Source organism: Salmo salar, chromosome 06 (genome assembly GCF_965601325.2).
Source record: "Salmo salar chromosome 06, fSalSal1, whole genome shotgun sequence".
NCBI lineage: Eukaryota > Metazoa > Chordata > Actinopteri > Salmoniformes > Salmonidae > Salmo > Salmo salar.
Window position 1 is genome coordinate 11,228,080 of NC_138296.1, and position 25,099 is coordinate 11,253,178.

The 25,099-nt window shown below is 41.1% G+C and overlaps 1 protein-coding gene across 5 annotated transcripts; it reads left to right on the forward strand.

Annotated features, from left to right (window-relative positions):
- Positions 1-1,916: 1,916 nt before the first annotated feature.
- LOC145879799 (NLR family CARD domain-containing protein 3) lies at positions 1,917-22,737 on the forward strand. 5 transcript variants are annotated; one of them, XR_014392600.1, is made up of 7 exons: positions 1,917-2,915; positions 3,601-3,696; positions 12,685-14,475; positions 17,132-17,301; positions 17,495-17,623; positions 17,733-17,954; positions 18,048-22,737. XR_014392600.1 is itself a non-coding variant. In XM_082976318.1 (4 exons), exons 3-4 carry the CDS (start codon positions 13,613-13,615, stop codon positions 14,924-14,926), a joined length of 1,053 nt encoding a protein of 350 aa, XP_082832444.1. In that variant the 5' UTR covers positions 1,917-2,915; positions 3,601-3,696; positions 12,685-13,612; the 3' UTR covers positions 14,927-17,125. The 5 variants fall into 5 exon arrangements, 1 of the variants encoding a protein (XP_082832444.1); XR_014392601.1 differs by having other exon boundaries at positions 17,515-17,623; XR_014392603.1 differs by lacking the exon at positions 12,685-14,475 and having other exon boundaries at positions 1,923-2,915; positions 17,515-17,623.
- Positions 22,738-25,099: the final 2,362 nt, after the last annotated feature.

Consider the following 25,099-nt stretch of genomic DNA (forward strand, 5'->3'; position numbering starts at 1 on the left):
ATCCCTGAGACTAATGTTATATTTTATGTTGTAAAGGCCTAATGATCCCTGAGACTAATGTTATATTTTATGTTGTAAAGGCCTCCTGATCCCTGAGACTAATGTTATATTTTATGTTGTAAAGGCCTCATGATCCCTGAGACTAATGTTATATTTTATGTTGTAAAGGCCTCATGATCCCTGAGACTAATGTTATATTTTATGTTGTAAAGGCCTAATGATCCCTGAGACTAATGTTATATTTTATGTTGTAAAGGCCTCATGATCCCTGAGACTAATGTTATATTTTATGTTGTAAAGGCCTAATGATCCCTGAGACTAATGTTATATTTTATGTTGTAAAGGCCTCATGATCCCTGAGACTAATGTTATATTTTATGTTGTAAAGGCCTCATGATCCCTGAGACTAATGTTATATTTTATGTTGTAAAGGCCTCCTGATCCCTGAGACTAATGTTATATTTTATGTTGTAAAGGCCTCATGATCCCTGAGACTAATGTTATATTTTATGTTGTAAAGGCCTCATGATCCCTGAGACTAATGTTATATTTTATGTTGTAAAGGCCTAATGATCCCTGAGACTAATGTTATATTTTATGTTGTAAAGGCCTCATGATCCCTGAGACTAATGTTATATTTTATGTTGTAAAGGCCTAATGATCCCTGAGACTAATGTTATATTTTATGTTGTAAAGGCCTAATGATCCCTGAGACTAATGTTATATTTTATGTTGTAAAGGCCTCATGATCCCTGAGACTAATGTTATATTTTATGTTGTAAAGGCCTACACTGATCCCTGAGACTAATGTTATATTTTATGTTGTAAAGGCCTAATGATCCCTGAGACTAATGTTATATTTTATGTTGTAAAGGCCTCATGATCCCTGAGACTAATGTTATATTTTATGTTGTAAAGGCCTAATGATCCCTGAGACTAATGTTTTATTTTATGTTGTAAAGGCCTCATGATCCCTGAGACTAATGTTATATTTTATGTTGTAAAGGCCTAATGATCCCTGAGACTAATGTTATATTTTATGTTGTAAAGGCCTCATGATCCCTGAGACTAATGTTATATTTTATGTTGTAAAGGCCTCATGATCCCTGAGACTAATGTTATATTTTATGTTGTAAAGGCCTCATGATCCCTGAGACTAATGTTATATTTTATGTTGTAAAGGCCTAATGTTTCTTTTGATTGTTGAATATTACATTGACATGTAGTTGTTTTCTCTCTCGTCTAGACAATAAAGACTGGTTTCCTACAGGATCGCTTTGGAGTGGATGCTGAGGGGAGAACGTCTCGGTCAACGCCAACGCCAGGTACTCCCATCTTGTGTGGTCGCAGCAATTCAATATAAATACCCGGACCCCAATGCTGACCCCAAGCTACGTTGGATTCCAGGATGTAGAGGAGGCTCATGACATAGTATACAAATAAATGTTTTAAAGAAATGACGTTGCATTCCACGAATTTTAAATAGACACTTTAAACACATAATAAACTATAAACACATTGTAAAACATATAAAACAACAATTACTGTCACTCAGCATTAGTTATGCTCTGCTCATAACCAATATATCATGCTTGTTAAACAATTTGTGTTCAAAAACCATATAAAAACATCACATTTTATAAATAATATTTTTTGTTGTATTTGTTGTTTGTTGGAAAGGAGCTGAGTCAGAGCTGCAGTTATCACTAGTACTAGAAGCAGAGCTGAGTGGATGGAAACATGTCTTTTTCATCTAATGGTGTTTCTAATGAAGTGTCCAGGAACAAGCGCCTCCCTACTGGGGTTGATACAGTCACAGGTGGGAGGAGTCCTATTTCCATCTCGCCAATCACCTCAGGCAGGCTGTTCTAGATCAACTCATACAAACTTTGTTAGAGCCACTTGTGTGACAACAGTTATGCTGAAACATCCTGAGATATATTGCCTGGCCTGGCAGCCCAAAGCCTGGACCCTGGGACAACTGTACCTGGTGGTCGCCTGCCGATGGCATCACTTAGTCTTGGGTGTGGAAGCCTCCTACAACCGAAGACAACAGACACCATGGTCACTATTGACCCCAAACATGCTGTGCCCACTGACCACCAGAGGAGGCTGGTAACGGGAGGATGAACGGCTCATAATAAGGACTGGAATGAAGTGAGTGGAATTGTACTTGTGTGTTTGATACATTCCATTCATTTTATTCCAGCCATTATTATGAGCCTGTCCTCCATGCCACCAGCCACCACTGCTGACCACAGACCAGAGACCAGACAAACAGTCTAACTGGCAACCCACGGATACATTAGTCTGGTCCCAGATCTGTGTGTGCTTTAGCCAACTCCTTTAGATATACATAGCATGACAGTCAGAAGAGTTGGTTTAAACATATCTGAATCAGGAAACTATGAGTTGGTTTGAACAGATCTGAATCAGGAAACTAAGAGTTGGTTTAAACAGATCTGAATCAGGAAACTAAGAGTTGGTTTGAACAGATCTGAATCAGGAAACTAAGAGTTGGTTTGAACAGATCTGAATCAGGAAACTAAGAGTTGGTTTGAACAGATCTGAATCAGGACACTAAGAGTTGGTTTGAGGTTGTCAAGGGTGTCAATAATTTGGGACCCCACTGTATACTTCAAAGTTATAGATATGTTGAAACTGGATCCATCATAATGATTCTACATGTTATAATCTACCATGGCCTTTACTGGCCAAAGGTTAAACTACTGTTATGTTTATGATATACTATGGTGTTGTGTCACTAGACTTTGACCAGATATTATTTCATCCAAAGATCTACTGTACCTAAAACATAGATACAGAGCCACTTGTCATCAGGAAGGTGCTCCCTCAGCACAACGGACAATATCTCAATGACTTGACATGTTCTGGTTGTGAATTCAGGCTACAAGGTAAGAATCTTCCCAGGGATTATTGTAAAGTGTGTAGGGACATTAAATGTATGGTGTTGTCTTAGTATAGAGAATGAGAGTAAAACAGTCAGATCTAACAGTCCATTTCACCTGGGAGAGGTACGTGACAGTTCAATCATACAAAATGGCGCTAACTGGGCGTAGGCAAGTCAAATTTAAGAACGTATTGTTCATTTATCATGTTATAGGAGTCGTATATCGTGGTTATTTTACAATTTGTAAAAATGTTGATGTATCATAGTTATAAATCATCTGACAGAATATCAGAACATTTGTTGTTTTCAAAATTACAACGAGCTCCTGCTTCCTGTGTAATTTGGTATGAAACCACTGAACATACTTTTCTTCACATTGTTATTTTGAATTATATTTAGTAATACCATAATAATAGCATACCTGTTGAACAAAGCAACACACTAGAATGAGTGAAATGATTAAAAGAGAAAGTGAGATATTATTATCAACAGTTCCACTACATGGAGAAGAGGTGAAACATATCAGTCACAACTACATGTTCATGTGATGCATTAAATCACCTGACTGTTTGGATGTGTCTGTTAGCAAATGTTTTATTTCTAAGAGATAATGAATAAATGAACAATTGACATTCAAAAATTAGTTGTCACTATGTTAACCACAACAAACATGTTGGATTTTTGTTTAGACGTCAGTGCTCGAAAATGAGTCTCTCTGGGGAGAAAGAGGGGGTCCCTGCCTCTAAAATGAATCTATCTGCTGAACACGACACCAAAGCTAAGAGGTGAGATTACATTTTTGTTTTAGAATATATAAGGAGTTTATTTCCAAAACGCTATATCCATCAGAAATGTTTTTGGGGCCTGCTACAGACGGCTATATGGGTCCACTAATACAGGACTGGTAAAGGTCCAGTGCACTACTTTTGTGTAGATTTTTTTAGTTTTTCAATTCAGATCCTTCAGCACCTTCAAATCAAATCAAATTTATTTTATATAGCCCTTCGTACATCAGCTGATATCTCAAAGTGCTGTACAGAAACCCAGCCTAAAACCCCAAACAGCAAGCAATGCATGTGAAAGAAGCACGGTGGCTAGGAAAAACTCCCTAGGAAAAACTCCCTAGAAAGGCCAAAAACCTAGGAAGAAACCTAGAGAGGAACCAGGCTATGACGGGTGGCCAGTCCTCTTCTGGCTGTGCCGGGTGGATATTATAACAGAACATGGTCAAGATGTTAAAATCTTCATAAATGACCAGCATGGTCAAATAATAATAATCATAGTAGTTGTCGAGGGTGCAACAAGCACGTCCGGTGAACAGGTCAGGGTTCCATAGCCGCAGGCAGAACAGTTGAAACTGGAGCAGCAGCACGGCCAGGTGGACTGGGGACAGCAAGGAGTCATCATGCCACGTAGTCCTGAGGCATGGTCCTAGGGCTCAGGTCCTCCGAGAGAAAGAAAGAAAGAGAGAAAGAGAGAATTAGAGAGAGCATATTTAAATTCACACAGGACACCGGATAAGACAAGAGAAATACTCCAGATGTAACAGACTGACCCTAGCCCCCCGACACATAAACTACTGCAGCATAAATACTGGAGGCTGAGACAGGAGGGATCAGGAGACACTGTGGCCCCATCCGATGAAGCCCTACTTCAGCAGCCCTACTTCCAGTGGCTATGGACTGTGATATGGGGTTGTCTCAAATAGCTATCTTAAGATGAATGCACTTACTGTAAATCGCTCTGGATAAGAGCGTCTGCTAAACCAGGGCTTCTCAATCCTGACTGTACTCGTTGCAATGTAAGACATTTGATAGAATTTCAACATGACATGGCCACTTTGCCTCCTGTTAATTGTTGCCTAGTATGTTGGCATGATTAACCTTATTGTTTTAACTAATTCTGATTGTTACAAGCTGAATTTGGACAATATTACCATTTTATCAACACACTCTTCACTCCTGTTTAAACCAAAAAAGGGTTCTATCTTGCTTAATGTATGGAACCACTAAAAGTTCTATATAGAATCCTTTATAGGGTTCTTTGATCAGAACTCTAGAGGGTCTTCTTCACTGAACCAAAATGGTTCCATATAGAACCCTGCATGGTGCCATTTATTAATTATGGCTATTACTATTAAAGAGTAACATTTTTACAAAATAATATCATTTAATAAACAATTAAATAATGAGACTAGAGACTTCATGCATAGCTTTAATTAAAATGTCTTTATTCTCAGCACTCATACAACCAATGTTCTACTCTAAGATGCTTTGTTTATATGGGCCCAGATCTAAAAATATTGTGATTAAAAAAAACGTTGAATTTTTGTTTTACATTTAAAAAAAATGTATATTACTAATGTAACCCACTGTAAAGAGTTGGTTTAGTTATTGTGTGGCACTGCTCATGTCCGCGTTCTGGAACTGGCCGCGTTTCCGTACAGAACTGTCCGTAACGGTGTGGAGCAAAGGATTTTGTCCAGGTACGCGCAGAGTGGGCTGAGGTGGAATAATGACAGAGTTCGCTCCAGTGTTGAGACACCAAAGTTTATTGTTTAATTTGCTTTTTGCTTTACGGTCAGGGACAGTATGAGTGTAGCCAGATCCTTTTCACTCGCTATCCTTGTTTCATTTTGTGGTTCACGGGATTCGTCATCATCCTCGAGATGAGTGACAGATGAACGACCTGCTTGTTAGCCAAGCTAGTCGGTACAGCTAGGTAGGCTAGCTAGCTACTCTACCAGCAGCATCGTAGCATCGTAGTTATTCTAGCTACCACTACAACATCACTGGCTGCCTGAATTTCTTGAGGACCGATGGTCCACCTGTTATCCCTCTCTCGTTGATGGATGCTGGCTCCCTCTGTCCGATTCTCCTCTCTTCAGTAGATGGACGGTCATTTTAGTGTTTAACCCCTCTGTATCCAAGGACCAAACTTTTTAATATTATTTTCGGGGCACCTCAAGTAGGCTGGACACATGCCATTTTTAACAACACTTTCTTTCGGATAAAAATGAGTTCATTGCATCCACAATGGAGCCCTGTTTCACAATATTACGTTATGTCCCTAGTTATGAAGTAATGGCGAAAAAACAGGCCTCATTTTTGGGCATTTTTCACCCTGCCAGCTCCTATTAGTTCTATCGAGCACCGTGGCACCAACTCGCCTTCTAAAAGTTGTATTCCCAGCCCATTGTTCTGCGTCACAATGTCAGCTTTGCTATTGTTATCAATGAGACCTGCCTGGGTTAACCCTGTAGGCTTACCTCAGGTAACTTATTATTAACAAGGTTATGGCTACTTGGTGAACATGCTCACTGTTCGCCTGGGTACACGCTGTGGTGACCCACAGTTCTAGGGATGGCTGGCACATAGCCATCAATGTTAAACATTTTCTGGTCATGGTTAACCATGTTTTTTTTCTTCAGAAAAAGCTATAAAACCTAATCAAAACGCATGTCCCTGTCCTGTTTTTCAAGATGTGGCTGATTTTAAACAGCCAGAATAAATGTTTTCATTAAGAAATAAAAAAATGTTGATGATTTGTTGTTTCTAAATCGCTGCTGGGTAATTTGATATGCGTCTAAATATGTTTGTTCGTAGGCATCGAATTGAACGAATGCTGCGCAGTTTCGCTGAGTTGCAAACCAAATGTCTAGCTCATTGATTTGTAAATCTGACGCAGTTGCAACCTCAGATTATGAGCCTAGAAAGTGTCGCGAATGAGGTGCCTGTAGAAGGCCACAGGGAGGCGCAAGAGAGCTATAAACCCATACTGTTTTTTTGCCTTGAAAAATCTTTACATTTTCTTTATTTAACCAGGCAAGCCAGTTAAGAACAAACTCTTATTTACAGTGACGGCCTACACTGGCCAAACCCAGACAACGCTGGGCCAATTGTGCACCACTCTATTGGACTCCCAAGCTCAGCTGATTGTGATACAGCCTGGATTCAAACCAGGGTGTCTGTAGGACCCCTCAAACACTGAGATGCAGTGCCTTAGACCGCTGCGCCACTAAACCTATGTATAATCTATTTTAGCCTTAACCCTAATTCTAGGGTAGGGTAGCCTAGAACGCTTTTAGAAACTATTTTTGTAATTATATTATGTTAGTAAATACCAAAACCAATGTAAGCATCTTCATTTTTGGTTTTTTATTATTGCAAGGCAGAACACATGTGGTTTGAACTGGGTGTGACCTTGTAACCTCTATGTCCAGCAATTGGTGTGGGATAGTTGGGGCAGGTTTGAGACTGATTTCAGGAATGAATAAGAAAAATACACTTTATTTCTCAGCTGCCTCACCAATGTCTTTATGTGAATGAATCACTTTTATTTGCTAAATATTTCCAGTAGAAGGCAGCATAAGACCACGAAGCATCAGTTATAGGCTACAATCAGCAATATGTTTGACATAAAATAGCATGCAACCAAAGACTATATGTCCCATCATTTTCTAAAATGATTACTCATTACTTTACAGTTATATCTATCTATTTATCTATATATATATATTTATAACAGAGCGGGTCGATGCTGGTTGATGAATTTGACAATGAATGTACTAGGAAAATACTTTTCCCGACCAGGTGACTGAATTAATGTTCAGGATTATTGAAACTCGTTATTGGAATAGTAATCAAGTATAATTTCAAAACATGAGCATTAAAATAGGTCATAATAAACACGAATTATCTTATAGCAATTCACAGTAATCTGTTAAAATTATGTTCCTTCTTCTTGCGTCAGCATTGTGGAAAGGGACAGAAATAGCAGGGGGTAGCCGTGTATCCAGGGAGAAAACTACATTTATTTTATGAGATTTTATTTGTGGTCTTATCCTGCCATCTATTGGAATTATGTAGCAATTGCAACACATTTCTTCGAAGCATTGTGTTGATCTGACCATCAGTTTCTATACCTAAGGTCACTGAATAAAGTGTATATCATTATTGAAGTAGTTGAAAAATATACATTTGTTAGTTAATTTTATCACTTACAACCATAAATTAGCCATTTACAGGTCCATATACCCTTAACCAAAACCAAAATGCATTAATTAGTTAATTATAAAAAACACTTTCTGAAGATGGGGAACATTATCTGCCAAAGTAACACCCCCTTAAAGCGCCAATCAGCAGTTGAAACAATAACAAAGTGTTTTCCCTGCCACTGTTTTGGTAAAAAGATGGGTTGGGGCTGGAGAAATGTAACCACTAAAATGTATTGACATGATGGATGCAAAGACTGACCATCCATGGTACAACAATTATAGTTTTAACTATGTTTTGTGGCTTTACAGTGTTTTGTTTTGGAGTAAAACAAGCTTGTATTTTGGGTTCTGATAGAGAATGACAGTTGAACTAAGCTCATGAGGCATTTAGAAGTTATATTGTTTTCTGAATCAATAGGTAGATATAATTAATTAATAAGTAAAAAAATGAATGTGGATCCAAAAATGGATGTAGTAACTGTTGATTCACCTTTAACATAAACACACTGGAAATTAGACGTTTATTGGTCCCATAGCTGATAGTGGATGTCGGAACAAAAACCAAGACATTAGGCCCAAAGAACTGTCCGTACAGCTCTGATACAGGATTGTGTGGAGGCCCACATCTGTGGAATGGTGCCAAAACATTTCTGCAGCATTGAAGGTCCCCCAGAACACAGTGGTCTCCATCATCCATCATTCCACCAAATGGAAGAAGTTTGGAACCACCAAGATCCTTCCTAGAGATGGCAGCCCGGCCAAACTGAGCAATTGGGGGAGAACGGCCTTGGTCAGGGAGGTGACCAAGAACCCAATGGTCACTCTGACAGAGCTCAAGAATTCCTCTGTGGAGATGGGAGAACCTTCCAGAAGGACAACCATCTCTGCAGCACTCCACCAATCAGGCCCTTATGGTAGAGTTGCCAGATGGAAGCCACTCCTCAGTAAAGCGCACATGAAGCCCACTTGGAGTTTTCCAAAAGGCACCTAAAGGACTCTCAGACCATGAGAAGAAGATGATCTAGTCTGATGAAACCAAGATTGAACTCTTTGGCCTGAATGCCAAGCATCACGTCTGGAGGAAACCTGGCACCATCCCTACAGTGAAGCATGGTGGCAGCAGCATCATGCTGTGGGGATGTTTTTCAGCGGCAGGGACTGGGAGACTAGTCAGGATCGAGGGAAAGATGAACGGAGCAAAGCACAGAGAAATCCTCAATGAAAACCTGCTCCAGAGTGCTCTGGACCTCAGACATAGGCGAAGGTTCACCTTCCAATAAAACAACGACCCTAAGCACACAGCCAAGACAACGAAGGAGTGGGTTCGGGACAAGTCACTGAATATCCTTGAGTGGCCCAGCCAGAGCCGGACTTGAACCTGATCGATCATCTCTGGAGAGACCTGAAAATAGCTGTGCAGCGACGCTCCCCATTCAACTTGACAGAGCTTGAGAGGATCTGCAGAGAATAATGAGAGAATCCCCAAATACAGGTGTGCCAAGCTTGTAGTGTCATATCGAAGAAGACTCAAGGCTGTAATCACTGCCAAAGGTGCTTAACCTCTATGGGCTAGGTGGGACGCTTGCGTCCCACCTACGTAACAGCCACTTGCAGCCTGTGGCGCGATTTTCAAAACCTTAAAAATCCTATTACTTCAATTTCTCAAACATATGACTATTTTACAGCTATTTAAAGACAAGACTCTCGTTAATCTAACCACACTGTCCAATTTCAAAAAGGCTTTACAACGAAAGCAAAACATTAGATTATGTCAGCAGAGTACCAAGCCAGAAATAATCAGACACCCATTTTTCAAGCCAGCATATAATGTCACCAAAACCCAGAAGACAGCTAAATGCAGCACTCACCTTTGATGATATTCATCAGATGACAACCCTAGGACATTATGTTATACAATACATGCATGTTTTGTTCAATCAAGTTCATATTTATATCAAAAACCAGCTTTTTACATTAGCATGTGACGTTCAGAACTAGCATACCCCCCGCAAACTTCCGGGGAATTCGCTAACATTTTACTAAATTACTCACGATAAACGTTCACAAAAAGCATAACAATTATTTTAAGAATTATAGATACAGACCTCCTCTATGCACTCGATATGTCCGATTTTAAAATAGCTTTTTGGTGAAAGCACATTTTGCAATATTCTAAGTACATAGCCCAGGCATCATGGGCTCGCTATTTAGACACCCGGCAAGTTTAGCACTCACCATAATCATATTTACTATTATAAAAGTTTGATTACCTTTTGTTGTCTTCGTCAGAATGCACACCCAGGACTGCTACTTCAATAACAAATGTTGGTTTGGTCCAAAATAATCCATCGTTATATCCGAATAGCGGCGTTTTGTTCGTGCGTTCCAGACACTATCCGAAATGGTAAAGAAGTGTCGCGCGCATGGCGCAATACGTGACATTAAATTCTAAATATTCCATTACCGTACTTCGAAGCATGTCAACCGCTGTTTAAAATCAATTTTTACGCCATTTTTCTCGTAGAAAAGCGATAATATTCCGACAGGGAATCTCCTTTTCGGCAAACAGAGGAAAAAATCACAAAGGCGGGGGCGGTCGGGTCACGCGCATAAGCCCAGAGTCCCTTGATCGGCCACTTGAGAAAGGCGATAATGTGTTTCAGCCTGGGGCTGGAATGACGACATTCTGTTTTTTCCCGGGCTCTGAGCGCCTATGGAAGACGTGGGAAGTGTCACGTTAGAGCAGAGATCCTTAGTAAAAGATAGAGATGGAAAAGAAGTTCAAGAAATGGTCAGACAGGCCACTTCCTGTAAAGGAATCTCTCAGGTTTTGACCTGCCATTTGAGTTCTGTTACACTCACAGACACCATTCAAACAGTTTTAGAAACTTTAGGGTGTTTTCTATCCATATGTAATAAGTATATGCATATTCTAGTTACTGGGTAGGAGTGGTAACCAGATTAAATCGGGTATGTTTTTTATCCAGCCGTGTCAATACTGCCCCCTAGCCCTAACAGGTTAAACAAAATACTGAGTAAAGGGTCTGAATACGTATGTAAATGTGATGTATCTTTTTTAATACATTTGCAAAAATTTCTAAAAACCTGGTTTTGCTTTGTCATTATGGGGTATTGTGTTTAGATTGATCAGAAAAAACAATGTAATCAATTTTAGAATAAGGCTGTAACGTAACAAAATGTGGAAAAAGTGAAGGGGTCTGACTACATTCCGAATGCACTGTATGTCAATTGTTTAGCTGGAATGGAATGTTCGTATCCTGATTATTTGACTGTGATATGTGGTTGTCTTACCTAGCTATCTTAAGATGAATGAACTTACAGATGCCATATCTTAATTTGACTCAGTTTCAGCAACAGGAAATATTAATTATTATGTTGATTATAATTCATGGACATTTTCTGTTAGGGCAAATCAAGTCTGACAGGAAAATTCCTGCAACGCAGGATTATCAAATGAACTTCTTACATGTAGGGGGCAGTATTTTCACGGCCGGATGAAATACGTGCCCATATTAAACTGCCTCCTACTCAAACTCAGAAGCTAGGATATGCATATTATTAGTAGATTTGGATAGAAAACACACTGAAGTTTCTAAAATGTCTGTGAGTATAACAGAACTCATATGGCAGGCAAAAACCTGAGGAAAATCCTAGCAGGAAGTGGAAATCTGATGCGTGGCATCTTTTCTAAGCCTTTGCCTATGAAACACACAGTGACTGGTTACTCACTTCCTAAGGCTTCCACTAGATGTCAACAGTCTTTAGAAAGTTGTTTGAGGCTTCTCCGGTAAACACAGATCGAATGAGAAGGTGGGGAAGTTGGTGACAAAGGGAAGGACATCGCTTCATTGGCGCGCATTCACGCGAGAGCTGCTGTGTTCCAAAACGTTTTATGAGACAATGCAATCGTGTGACTGGAATATTATTGAATTTCTGATTGAAAAAGGCCCTAAAGATTTATGCTATACAACGTTTGACATGTTTGAACGAACGTAAATACTACTTTTTTTTTACTTTTCGTCGTCACATTTTCCGCACGCCTCCTACATTTTGAGTAGCTGAACTGAACGCGCGAACAACAAGGAGCTATTTGGACATAAATTATGGATTTTATTGAACAAAACAGCATTTGTTGTGGACCTGGGCTGGACTCTCAGTCCAGCCTCTGTCATGGTCAAACCATGGTTGATCAACAAGTGTTGCCCTAATCTCATCAGAGATGGCTCTCCTTCCTTCTCTTCTTTGCCCTCGTCTTCCTCTTCCTCCAACTCTTCGTCTTTGAATTTGTCCTCGTTGTTGTCCCCTGCCTCTCCCTCCTACTCCTCTTGCTCTCAGTCCATTGTTGGCATCCATTGTTCAAAACAGGTAATCTGACCTTTGACCTATTTATAGGCCTATACTACAGTAAAGCAGTGATTGGTTAGTGATCAGTTAAGCAATTAGTGTTTGCACATGTGAGGAGTGTGTGTGTGACCTGGTGAATAAGTGTAGCATTTTGATTGGTTGTGTTTGGAAAAGGAAAGCAAGTCACTTCCTGTTAGATTTTTGTGTTTTAGGTAGAGAATTGTGTGTAGTGTTTTGAAAAAAAGTGTTTTATGCAATTGACAACTGAGTCAAAGGCTGAGAAATAGCTTAGTTTTGGTTATTTGGTGTGTAGTTTTGCACTGAGTGAGATGTTTCAAAAATCATGTGACATGAAAAGATTTTGTGTGTAAGCAGTTGGAAAAAACTGTAATATCCTCTGTGTTATTTCTAGAATCAAATGAGCTTGCTGTGATTTGCCAACGTGAACTCAAATCTCATCTAAAGAAAAAGTTTCAATGTGTATTTGAGGGGATCGCTAAACAAGGAAACCCAACACTTCTCAATAAGATCTACACAGAGCTCTACATCACAGAGGGTGGAAAAGGAGAGGTCAATAAAGAACATGAGCTGAGACAGATTGAGAAAACAACCAGGAAACAAGCAAGACCAGAGACTGCAATCAAATGTAACGACATCTTCAAACCCTTAACTGGACAAGACAAACTTATCAGAACAGTGCTGACAAAGGGAGTCGCTGGCATTGGAAAAACAGTCTCTGTGCAGAAGTTCACTCTGGACTGGGCTGAAGGAAAAGCAAATCAGGATGTCCAATTTGTATTTTCATTGCATTTTCGGGAGCTGAATTTGATGAAAGGGGAAAAACACACTTTGATTGAACTTCTCAATCACTTCTCAATAGAAACAAAAGAATCAAGAATCTCCAACTACGACAAGTACAAAGTTCTGTTAATCTTTGATGGTCTGGATGAGTGCCGACTACCCCTAGACTTCCAGAAGAACAAGATCTGTTGTGACGTCACGAAGTCAACCTCAGTGGATGTTCTGCTGACAAATCTCATCAAGGGAAATCTGCTTCCCTCTGCTCTCCTCTGGATAACTACCCGACCTGCAGCAGCCAATAAGATCCCTTCAGGGTGTGTTGACCAGGTGACAGAGGGTTCAATGACCCACAGAAAGAGGAGTACCTCAGGAAGCGATTCAGTGATGAGGAACTGGCCAGCAGAATCATCTCACACATAAAGACATCAAGGAGCCTCCACATCATGTGCCACATTCCAGTCTTCTGTTGGATTTCTGCAACAGTCCTTGAACACATGTTGAAACATAAGAGAGAAGATATGCCATAGACTCTGACTGAGATGTACACACACCTTGAGGTGTTTCATACCAAACAGAAGAATGAAAAGTATCTTGGGAAAGAAGAGACAGGTCTACACTGGAATAAAATGAGCATTCTGTCGCTGGGAAAACTGGCTTTTCAGCAGCTTGTCAAGGGCAATCTGATTTTCTACGAAGAAGACCTGAAAGTGGCTGGCATTGATGTCAATGAAGCCTCAGTGTACTCAGGATTGTGCACACAGCTCTTTAAAGAGGAATGTGGGCTGTACCAGGACAAGGTGTACTGCTTCGTGCATCTGAGCATTCAGGAGTTTCTGGCTGCTGTATATGTGTTCCTTTCATTCATCAACGACAATGAGAATCTAATGGACAAACCTCAATCAACGTCCAGGAACTTTTCTGTGCTGTTCAGAAACAAGCCAGAAGTTACTGTATTCACGAGTGCTGTGGATAAAGCCTTACAAAGTGAGACAGGAAACCTGGACCTTTTCCTCCGCTTCCTTCTGGGCCTCTCACTGGAGTCCAATCAGAAGCCCTTACGAGGTCTACTGACAAAGACAAGAAGCAGCTCACAGAGCCATGAAGAAACAGTCGACTACATCAAGGAGAAGATCAGGGAGAATCCCTCTCCAGAGAGGTGCATCAATCTGTTCCACTGTCTGAATGAACTAAATGACCATTCTCTAGTGGAGGAGATCCAAAGCTACCTGAGCTCAGGAAGTCTCTCAGAAGCCAACCTGTCACCTGCACAGTGGTCTGCTCTGGTCTTTGTGTTGCTGACTTCAGAAAAGGAGCTGGATGTGTTTGACCTGAGGAAATACTCCAGATCAGAGGAAGGTCTTCTGAGGCTGCTGCCAGTGGTCAAAGCCTCCAGAGCTGCTCTGTAAGTACATAAAACAACATTTAAGTACTAATCATCAGGAAGAAATATTCAGTTTAGATAAAATATGTATTATTGAATAACATATTTAATTAGTGTGTTGGTGTTTACATTAGAAAAACATAACCATACAATTCTAAGATACAGAAGATGAATCTATATGTTGTTTGAGAGAATAAACCAAATGCATCTGCCGTTGTCCTTCTACACTACTGGTGTTAAATTAACAGTGTGTTTGTGAAGTCATGATGATCTCTTTGTCAGGCTGTCAGGCTGTGGAATCACAGAGGAAGGCTGTGCTTCTCTGGTCTCAGCTCTGGTCTCAAACCCCTCACACCTGAGAGAGCTGGATCTGAGTAACAATGACCTGAAGGATTCAGGAGTGAATCTGCTCTCTGCTGGACTGGGGAATCCCCACTGTAAACTGGAGACTCTGAGATCAGTATTCCTGTAGTTTGTCAACAAGTGATAATTGTTCACCAGATCCACATGTGTTTACCAGGCACACATAAGAGAGAATAAAGTAGACGGCATCGGTCAAAATCGTGATTTATGACCCTATGCGGCTGATTTATGACCCTATGTCCGGCTGGTTTGTACATGCCCAAATAAGGGCATCCGGTCTGGACATCCTGGCGGGAAGGTGTCACGTGGTTAGGGTCATATAGTTTTATCCTGTTCTGTCACGTGTTAGAGTGTGTTATATCTATATTGCATCTCTTTGAAGTTGTCATGATGATTGATGTGTAGGGCCCTCATTGAACTGGGGGGGTTGTGTTTGAACATTTCAAAGAGGATGACCCCATACCCCCCTATTTTATTGCTCTTAGGGTTGTTGTCTATGAATTAGGAATATCCGGGGGGTTATGTGTTGGAGGCAGACGTCTTATAAATACGCCCCAGACACACATGCGGCCCCAGAACACTAAACAAGATTTTAAAAATAAAAACCCTGAACATTAAACAGAAAATTATGACTCCTAGGCCAATTCTTGGGGTACTATGCGTCACTTGTCGCGAACCCAATGATAAAAGCATCGAGGATCTTTGGGGTGAGGCCCCAGAATGTTTTAAAGAGTTTTTGGATACTAGTGATGGCCACATGACATATATGTTCAAACCTGAGGATTCAACGGTGAAGATTTTCGCAGACAGCGGCCCCAGACCCCTTTATCATGCAAAAGCCGGGAGTTTTTCTCCTGCACTGCGTATGAGAGAATGGCTTAAGATACGGCTAGCGCTCTGTCAAATTGAACAGGCCCTGAGTGGTACAGCCGTGCCAGGTTATGCTATGGAAGAGAGGGTGGAGGGTCGCTATGATTTACAAGCCATCAGGATCTCTTCAATGGCTTATAGCCCCGACTCCAAAGTGACAATTTTAGCATGTGAACAATTTGATAGTACAAATGCTACCAAGTCTGTAAATTCATATGTATTATCGAAAGCCTGCAAGGATGTGCATTTTTTTATGCCTGTGTTTAGCTTTAAATGGAGGGATTACCCTATATTCATAACCCTGATGAATAAGCTGGACAATCTTTTCAAAAATCGTGAACAATTACGTCGATGGCCGCTTCTATCCTTAAGACACACGGGCGAGAGTCTACAGGCCAGACGTAGGATCTATCCCTGGGGTGAAAACTTACCGAGTCTTGATGCTGGGGAGTTGGACACAGACGGCGGTTGGGGTTCAGTGACAACCCTATAGCCGGGCCCGTTATCCGTAAGAAAGGAACAGTAAAAATGTATTGTATTAATTATTCAAAGGTCTGTACTAAATATTATGAATTAAATAAAGGGTTTTAAAGCTACCCCTTAACGAACGGGAATCTGTCATTTCTTCAAACGTTGTTTATACATAAAAAACATTAATGCGTGTTACAATATTGCACAAGCTGTTTTTAAAAAGGTCTGTACTAAATATTATGAATTAAATAAAATGGTTTTAAAGCTGTATCTCACCTTTAAAGTTAGGGGCTATGCATTTTCGAGCCATCCCCAGGCAGCGCTTGAGAAAAAAGGAATTCCGGAAAGACTTGTGCGTGCGCAGGGGGGTGTGTGCGTGTGAGGGAGGGTAATTGTGTGTGTGTGTTTCAAGAAAAAAAAAAAGGGGTGTGTGTGTCTCTGCATGGGGGGCTTTTGAAACCAGAAAAAGTGTGTGTGTGTACGTTTGTTTAGGACTGGCACGTGCGCAGGGGGGTGTGTGCGTGTGAGGGTGGGTAATTGTGTGTGTGTGTGGGTGTGTCTCTGCATGGGGGTGCTTTTGAAACCAGAAAAGGTGTGTGTAAGTTTGTTTAGGATTGCCGGCGTCTCTTCAATTGGTCTAGGCATTTTCCATTTTATTACCCCCCCCAAGCCCTTTCAAATACGTATTTATCTCACCTTCAAACATGTGGGGGCTAAAAAAGTGAAAAAGCCCAGGCATAAGACATCAGGTCTAGACGAACTCCTAATGTTTAAAACATATGTTATTTTCTAATCAGCGCATATACTAACGGTCCCCCACCCCCGGGATATAAATTTACAACAGACACCCCAACGCTGTGCTATGAAGCATAAGTGCAATATCGGCAGACCGAATATGTCGAGACACCCGCCTGTGGTTTTGGGTCTCTAGACATTCGAGTACTTTATATGGCCCTTTTTTTTTTGCATACAGGATGACGCCCGAAAAAACGGCACCCCCGCTCTGTAAACTCATTGCAGGATAGTGAAGCCAGACGGTAAGACATCCTATAGAGCACCTCGAAAAGACTCCGGGCCAACAGACAGAAGAGTTATCAGGCCAACAGATAATCTCGGAATCGGTCCTAATGGAGCTTTCTGAAGGTGAGTTAGTGAAAATAATATATTAGATTTGGAGAGGTATTTTCAGGGAATTGTATGGATATTAAAAATGTGATATCACTATTCTAAAACTGATGGACAATGATTTTTAAGGTAATATGTCAAATGCCCGTATTCTCATATTTTAAAAATGTGTATATTTCGTATATATGTTAATATTATCTAACGTCTGTAGGCTCGCAATCCTTTACGCAGATGCTCCGTGGGCTAGATGATTTGGAACCGAATTTGTCAGAGAGGGATTCTCAGAATAAAACTGCATGCAGCGCCGAAAGCAGCCAGTCTCCATCACACTATTGTAGACGTAAGTTCAATAGTAAAAAAAAAAAAAAAAAAAAAATCCCTAAGAAAATGTATACATTAAAAACAAAAAGTGTGAACCCTATATTAAAAGCTAGTTTTTGTGTTTACAGCGGACAGACCCAAAAGAAGGATCACGGGTGCTTCGTGTACTCTGAACGAGGACATCGATGCTATTCTGCCTTTCTGTTCGAACGGGTTTACCCTAACACCACCCAGGAACCAAGCGACATATTTCCGCCCCAAACAGGGCACAACATCGGCGCAAGTGCATTGCGAAGAATCTCCCAGGCCCAACAAGTTACTTCTTCAAGAAACGGCCCTACACGGACATGGTATGTTATGTTATTAGTAATACAGAGTTTATTATAATTTATACATTTTTATGTTTGAAAATGCTAAAACAATGACAAATAATGTTTTTACAGACTCCTCCCCGGCGTATAACGGCACAGAAGACCATACACACCGAGAACCCTTGGAGGATTTCGGAGCACCTGACATTCACAATAAAACAAGGAAAACGGATGATTTAAACGTTTTAAATGACATTTCACAGGTAGACGACTGGCTATTCTGTAACGCAGCCAATCTTCTTGATTCCTCCAATTCTTATGTAGAAACACCCAAACCTGAAATAGACCAAGCAGAGTTTATCAAGGCCTTTTCAAAGGCTCTAAAATCCAGAAATGTCTTGCTACACCAACGAATGGTTGATTTACTCGAGCGGCAATACAGTCAGGATCTATCCTTCTGGCATAGAACAATGCCCCGGTTGTTAAAACGCAAATACCGGCGCTAAAACCAGTTACCGAAATGGACGTGCCTATAATTGAGACAGTTGAAAGCCTTTTGGCGAAAATACCCCCCGATCTACTAGCTTTAATTGAACGGATGAACGAGGGTGGGGTATCAGACATAATTCCGATAGACGAAAATCTATTTTCCCAAATTCCCGCCGACCTAATTGAAATAATTAAACATATGAACGAGTCAGGAACAACATATGAAAACCAATTATCTCAAATCCCGCCAGCCCTAGTTTTTTTAATAAACTAGATGAACGAGAGCCTGAGATCTTCTACACCAGACCTTCCAAGCAGCCCGCTATTAATGTCCCTTTCAGAAGAGTCTGAAACGGAATATGATGTTTTTGAGGAATTGGAAAATTGTCTAATAAATCAGGAGGGAGATGGTCTTGATAGAAGTGTCAGGGTTGTGTACAGAAATAAATTCAGCAATACAGAGATTAGACAGTTTTTCAATTTCACATGGGTGAATCAAAATCTCGATTATGCTGTTTTTTACGTGATGATTTTGGATACTCTGAATGAACTGTTAGAGAGGGCAAGAGATTATGGCGAACCTCGTGATGTCTTACAGTTGGAAATTTGTGGAGATAGCATGCAAAACACTGTATCTCTTATTTTACCCAATGGTGAAGCAGATCTTGAACAATTTATAGCCCTGCTGGAACGACTTGTTCAATCAAATTTATCCATCATAGCCGATAGGTCGCTGGAGCTTGTTGTGCAAATAATACGGCAACCCCTGGGTGGTGGGGGCAGAGAAGGAAGCTAGATAGCCTAATGCAATCAGAAATCATAAACAATAAAAGGGCATGCCTCATAAACGTTCACAATCACGGTAATAAGCTATGCTTTGCAATAGGCCTAGCACATTTACTAAACCCTGGATGTATGGATCTAGAGGCGTTGCAAAAGGCTAGAGAGCTTCAAAATGCTGTCGGTCTGGGTATACAGGATGCTGTCGCATTCTCTGACATAGTCAAATTTGAAAACTTTCTGAACATCAAGATTGTGGTTTTGTACCACAGTAGAGCTAATGCTTCTCTCTTGAAATTCCAAAACAACCCCCAACCTCATCCTCAGATCCTGTACTTTTATGTGCAAAACGACCATTACTATGCAGTTACCAACATCGGAGCGTTTTTAGGCGCACCATATGTGTGTCCAGCCTGTCATACCGGCTACACCCGAAAGGGTGGCCACTCGTGCCGTTATAACTGTTCCGTATGTCTGGATGAAAAATGTCCGATGCAGCCCTTAAACCTGACACCCTGTGCCGATTGTCACAGGACGTGCCGTTCGGCCTACTGTTACGAAAAACACAAAATTGAAACATGGCACCCCAAGGCCTGTAAATCTGTAAGCAGTTGTGATATTAACAGGAAATGTCCAAAATGTCAATGCAATTACAACCTTAAAATAGACAGCCCTAAACCTCATGTGTGTGGAATCATTCATTGCCCAATCTGTAAAGGGCCTTTGAAAAGCAGAGAATCTGAAGTTGTTCAAGATGTTCCCCACGAGTGTTATATTCAACCCTTGGCTGAAGATGAACATTCAGAGAAATACGTTTTTTATGATTTTGAGACTAATCAACAATCGGGGGTTCATTTGCCTATTTTTGTATCTACCATGACTTTCAAGGGGGATAAGTGGTCAGCCGAGGGACCCAATTGTGCACTCCTCTTTCTAAAACACTTCAGAAAACCCCAGTACAGAAACTTTACGTTTATAGCGCACAATTCGAGAGCATATGATTCGTACCTTCTTTTGAACCCTCTGATACAGCAAGGCGTTGCGCCCAGTGTCATAGCTCAAGGTAGTAAAATCTTGTCTTTTGTAGACCCCGCTTTCAACCAGAGATATATTGACAGTTTAAGCTTCTTACCCATGAGATTGTCTCAAATGCCTGAGGCCTTGGGTTTTGAGAACTCTGTGAAAGGTTGGTTTCCCCATTTTTTTACATCTGAGGAGAATTTACACTATATAGGATCTTATCCGAGACCTGAAATGTACGGTTGTGATCAAATGTCTCCCAAAGAGCGAGAGAGATTCATGACATGGTACGAGACAGTATGTCACAGCACTTTTGATTTCCACAAAGAGATGGAGTCATACTGTGACAACGATGTGGTTATCCTTCGCGAGGGGTGCCTCAGATTCAGAGCAGAGGTCATCAAAGGTGCAGGCATTGACCCCTGGAGTTGTACAACTATTGCATCGGCATGCATGAAAACCTATCGTACACACTTTCTACCTCTAGCATCTATAGCTATCCCCTCGCCTGACAACTACCGACGGCAATTTAAGTCATACTCTAGTGGCTCCATTCAGTGGTTGGAGTACTTGGCCCAGGATAAAGACATTTTTATTCAACATGCTTTGAATAGGGGTGAGAAGGCGTTTGGGCCTTATCATGTAGATGGATACACACAGATTGACGGTGTTGAGACTGTGTTTGAGTACAACGGTTGTTTCTTCCACGGGTGTAAATCTTGCTTTGAGCCACAGGCCCTGTGTGTCCTAACCCAAAAGACTTTTGGTGAAATGTACATAGAGTTTCAAGACAAATGTGAATCTTTACAGGCTACTTATGGTTTGAAAGTGAATGTTATGTGGGAGCATGAGTGGACCGCACTCAAAAAGTCTGATCCTCATGTTCGAGCTTTCCTTTCCAGCTTTGACACACGCGAACCCTTGGAGCCACGACAGGCCCTGTATGGAGGCCGTACCAATGCTTTGACCTTGCGGTATGTAGCGCAACCAGACGAGACAATAGGTTATGTAGATTTTACATCTCTTTATCCTCATGTAATGAGTTCCTCATGCTATCCTATGGGGCATCCTGAAATTATTCACCGCGACTTTGACTTACCCCAAAACTATTTTGGTCTGATCAAAGCAACGGTCTACCCACCTAGGGGTTTGTTTATACCAGTGTTGCCTTACAAGGGACCTCAAGGAAAACTTTTCTTTCCCCTATGTCGCACCTGCAGTGAAAACAACAACCAGGAAAAGCCTTGTGATCACTCAGATCAGGAAAGAGCCCTTACAGCTGTCTGGGTTACACCTGAATTCACAAAGGCTCTAGAGAAGGGGTATCGTGTGGCCAAAATCTTTGAAGTGTGGAACAGTTCCAGGAAATCAGACACTCTTTTTAAAGAGTACATCAAGACCTTCTTGAGATGCAAGCAGATGGCTTCAGGCTATCCTTCATCGGTCACAGATCAAGAGAGCAAAGACAAGTACATTCGAGACTATCACGACAGAGAAGGCATTCTTCTTGACCCTGACAGAATAGAGGTCAACAAGACCAAACGAAATGTGTCGAAATTGTACTTAAACTCGCTTTGGGGGAAGCTTTCGCAGAGATGCAATATGCTAACAACGACGATCATTAAAGACCCCGAAGAATTTTGGGAATTTGTTTTTTCGGACCAATACGAAATTTCACATTTTTCATTCTTGAGTCAAGACATTGCCCTGGTGCAATGGAGACGTAACACAAAGTGGGTTCTACCCCCAGGTAATGTAAATGTGTTTCTTGCAGCATTTACCACGGCCTATGGCCGACTTGAATTGTACGCCCTCATGGAGCAGCTTCAGAGGAGGGTTCTTTACCACGACACAGACTCTGTGGTCTATGTAAGCAAACAGGGTGACTGGAGCCCCCCACTTAGCAACTATCTGGGTGGTTTAACGAGTGAACTCAAAGATGGCGACCATATCACAGAATGGTCCTCCTGTGGGCCCAAAAGCTATGCTTTTAGGACTAAAGACAATCACATGGTGTTGAAAGCCAAAGGCGTGACTCAAAACTACGAAAATGCCCCGCGTGTAAACTTGGAATCAATCACACGCTTGGTCGAGGGGTTCATAAACGATCGGAATAGTGACTTGGAGATTTTGAGCTCCTACAAAAAAATTGTTAGGGATAAAAAGGGCTTCCATCTCAGGAATGCCCCACTTACTAAAAGATTCAGGGTAGTCTATGACAAGAGAATGCTTTTACCTAACGGGACCACACTGCCCTTTGGCTACTGACTTATGCTACAAGCCCCAGTGTGTCTTAAAGCTTAAGATATAATGGCTGCTGTAGAAGGTTTTGACCCCCGGTTGCAACTACCATTTTCGGCCTTAATCGCAGGCCCCTCCAACAGTGGTAAAACTTGTTTTGTAAAAAGTATTTTAGAGAATTCTGAACATGTGTTATCTCAGAAGCCTGACAATATTGTGTGGTGTTATTTATGTTATCAACCTATGTATGATGAATTGTTGAAGAAAATAAAAATCAAGTTTGTTGAAGGAATACCTGAATCCCTGTCTGATGATGAACTTTTACCTCCACATAAAAACAATCTGCTGGTTTTGGACGATATGCTATTTGCAGGTAGCGAACATCCTGAAATTGCACGAGCATTTACCCAATATACTCATCATAGAAACCTGTCTGTGCTTTACTTGGTGCAAAATGTGTTTCACCAAGGTAAAAACAGCCGTACCATCAGTTTGAACGCCAATTACATGGTTTTGTTCAAAAACCCTAGAGACAAACTACAAATTAACACTCTAGCTCAGCAGATGTACCCGGGAAGGAAATCCTACTTTATGGATAGCTATGAGGACGCTACCAAAGAGCCATTTTCTTATTTAATCGTGGATTTAAAAGCAAATACTCCAGAACACCTGAGGCTCCGAACAGGCCTCAGGTGGCCGGCGGTGTACATGGCCGGCGGTGTACATTCCTAAAAAGTAACCGCTATGTCTCTGCGTTTAAAAAGAAACCTGCCCCTCTTGAGAAGCCTAGTTGGGGCTACAGCTAAAGAACGGAAGGCCATCTTGGATCACTGTTCTTCAGATCTCATATTATCCCTATGTGAGATTGCTTTGAATCTTCTCAAAGGGCGCATTCCACTCACCCTGACCCAATTAAAAAAATGAAAGAGACAAAAAAACGCGATCAAACTCTTTGCCAATAAAAGAGCCAGTCTTCGAAAGAAAAGACATAGCCTACAACAGTCTGGGGGTTTTCTTCTGCCGTTGCTAACTATAGCAGTACCCTTCATCACCAGCCTTATTGCTGCCAGGCGTGGGGGTTGAACACAGAGTGTGATGGCAAATAAAATGTACTTGGTGCCTCAACAAGAGTTGGATAGATGCAGGGTCCTGAAAATATCAGACAAACAGCGGAAAATGATTTGGATACGGCCATGAAGGATGTTTTGAACCGAAAAGGATTGAACCCCTATGATAAGGTTAAAAAATACACAAACCTCTTGCAAAGGTATTTTACCTTGGTAAAACAAGGTGAGAGAGATACCAACCATTTAACGCTTTCCCTACCTGAACCTTTAAAAGATGACGCGCTTAGAGAGAGCCAGGCCCCTGTAATGCCTGTACCTGCGATCTTACCGGCTGAAGATCATATGCCTGTTGAAGATAATGTTATCCATGACATGTTGACAGATGTTCCGGCACGTAACAGGAAAAATGCTAGATACATTATGAACAAGCTAAAAGACTCAAAGGGGACCACTACTTGGAATGACAAAGGAGAGTTTATCCTTCAGGGCGCTGTTGTCAAGGGTTCACATATGTTTGACTTGCTTAAAAGTACCACGACAGCCCACAAGGTTGCTGATGACAGAAGACCACCAGGATGACCTCAGTTTCTTAAGGCCCTGGCAATCCTCAACATTCCCCTCTCGGGGGTACCTAACCATAAGCTTCGTCAACAGATTCAAGCTTTAAAACAAAACCCTTCACCGAGCTACAGCACCCCTAAAGATATCCCAACAACCCCTCCCCCCTATGAAGGGGATGATGATGACTCATTTAGCCCCATGAACGCCTCGGGACCTTTTCCTAATCCCGATCTCTCGGGGTGGTTAGACTTTTGAATTACTTTTGAATGACTTTTGAAGGAATTTTGAATGACTTTTGAACGACTATGATTAAATTCAATAAAGTTTATTAGAAAAATTAAGCAATTTAACATTTGTGGCATTCCTGAAACATTTGACGTGAGCATACGCCTTGATTACATGGTCTTAAAGGACACATATTTGAACACTTTTGATATTTTCTAACAAAACAATCTACGACGCTATCATTACTTCTTAAATCATCATTATAAAGAGACATAACATCTTCAAAAGAAACTCCACGGGCTCTTTGGCACAGGTAGAATACACAGTGTTGACCACATGTAGTGGAAAGGTTATCTTGCACTTGTTTGATGCTGTAGTAGATCTTTGATCCGTTTTTGGTCAAAAAATCTTTAACAGATTTGGGAAAATGTGAAATACCAGGGGGAAAGCCGTAGGAATCAAAAAAAGTTGAGATTTTTGTTCCTCCTTCATCTTCTAGTGTCACAGCTAGCCAGTGTTCACCTGGCATGTGTTTAGGATGGGTATTGACAATAAACATGGCCGGCCGCTCAGGCCATTTCTCAATAGGTAATTCATCACAAGCCCACACTCCATAAAATTGTTTTCCAATCAAGCGGGTCATGAGCCCTTCCAACTCTTGGGTATTCATGTCTTTGCTCAACAGTCCTTAATAATAATCCACTAAGACCTGTCTTCGGGCATTCACTTCCAAGATTGAATCAGAGCACGCATAAACAATCATGCTAACTGTACAGGCTAAAGGTGTACGGAAACGCATTT

Bases quoted from the DNA above. Each gene is read 5' to 3' on its own strand.
- LOC145879799 (XM_082976318.1), top strand. From the start codon at position 13,613: ATGTACACACACCTTGAGGTGTTTCATACCAAACAGAAGAATGAAAAG. The intron at 14,476-14,736 runs GTAAGTACATAA...TCTCTTTGTCAG, and splicing joins AAAGCCTCCAGAGCTGCTCT to GCTGTCAGGCTGTGGAATCA.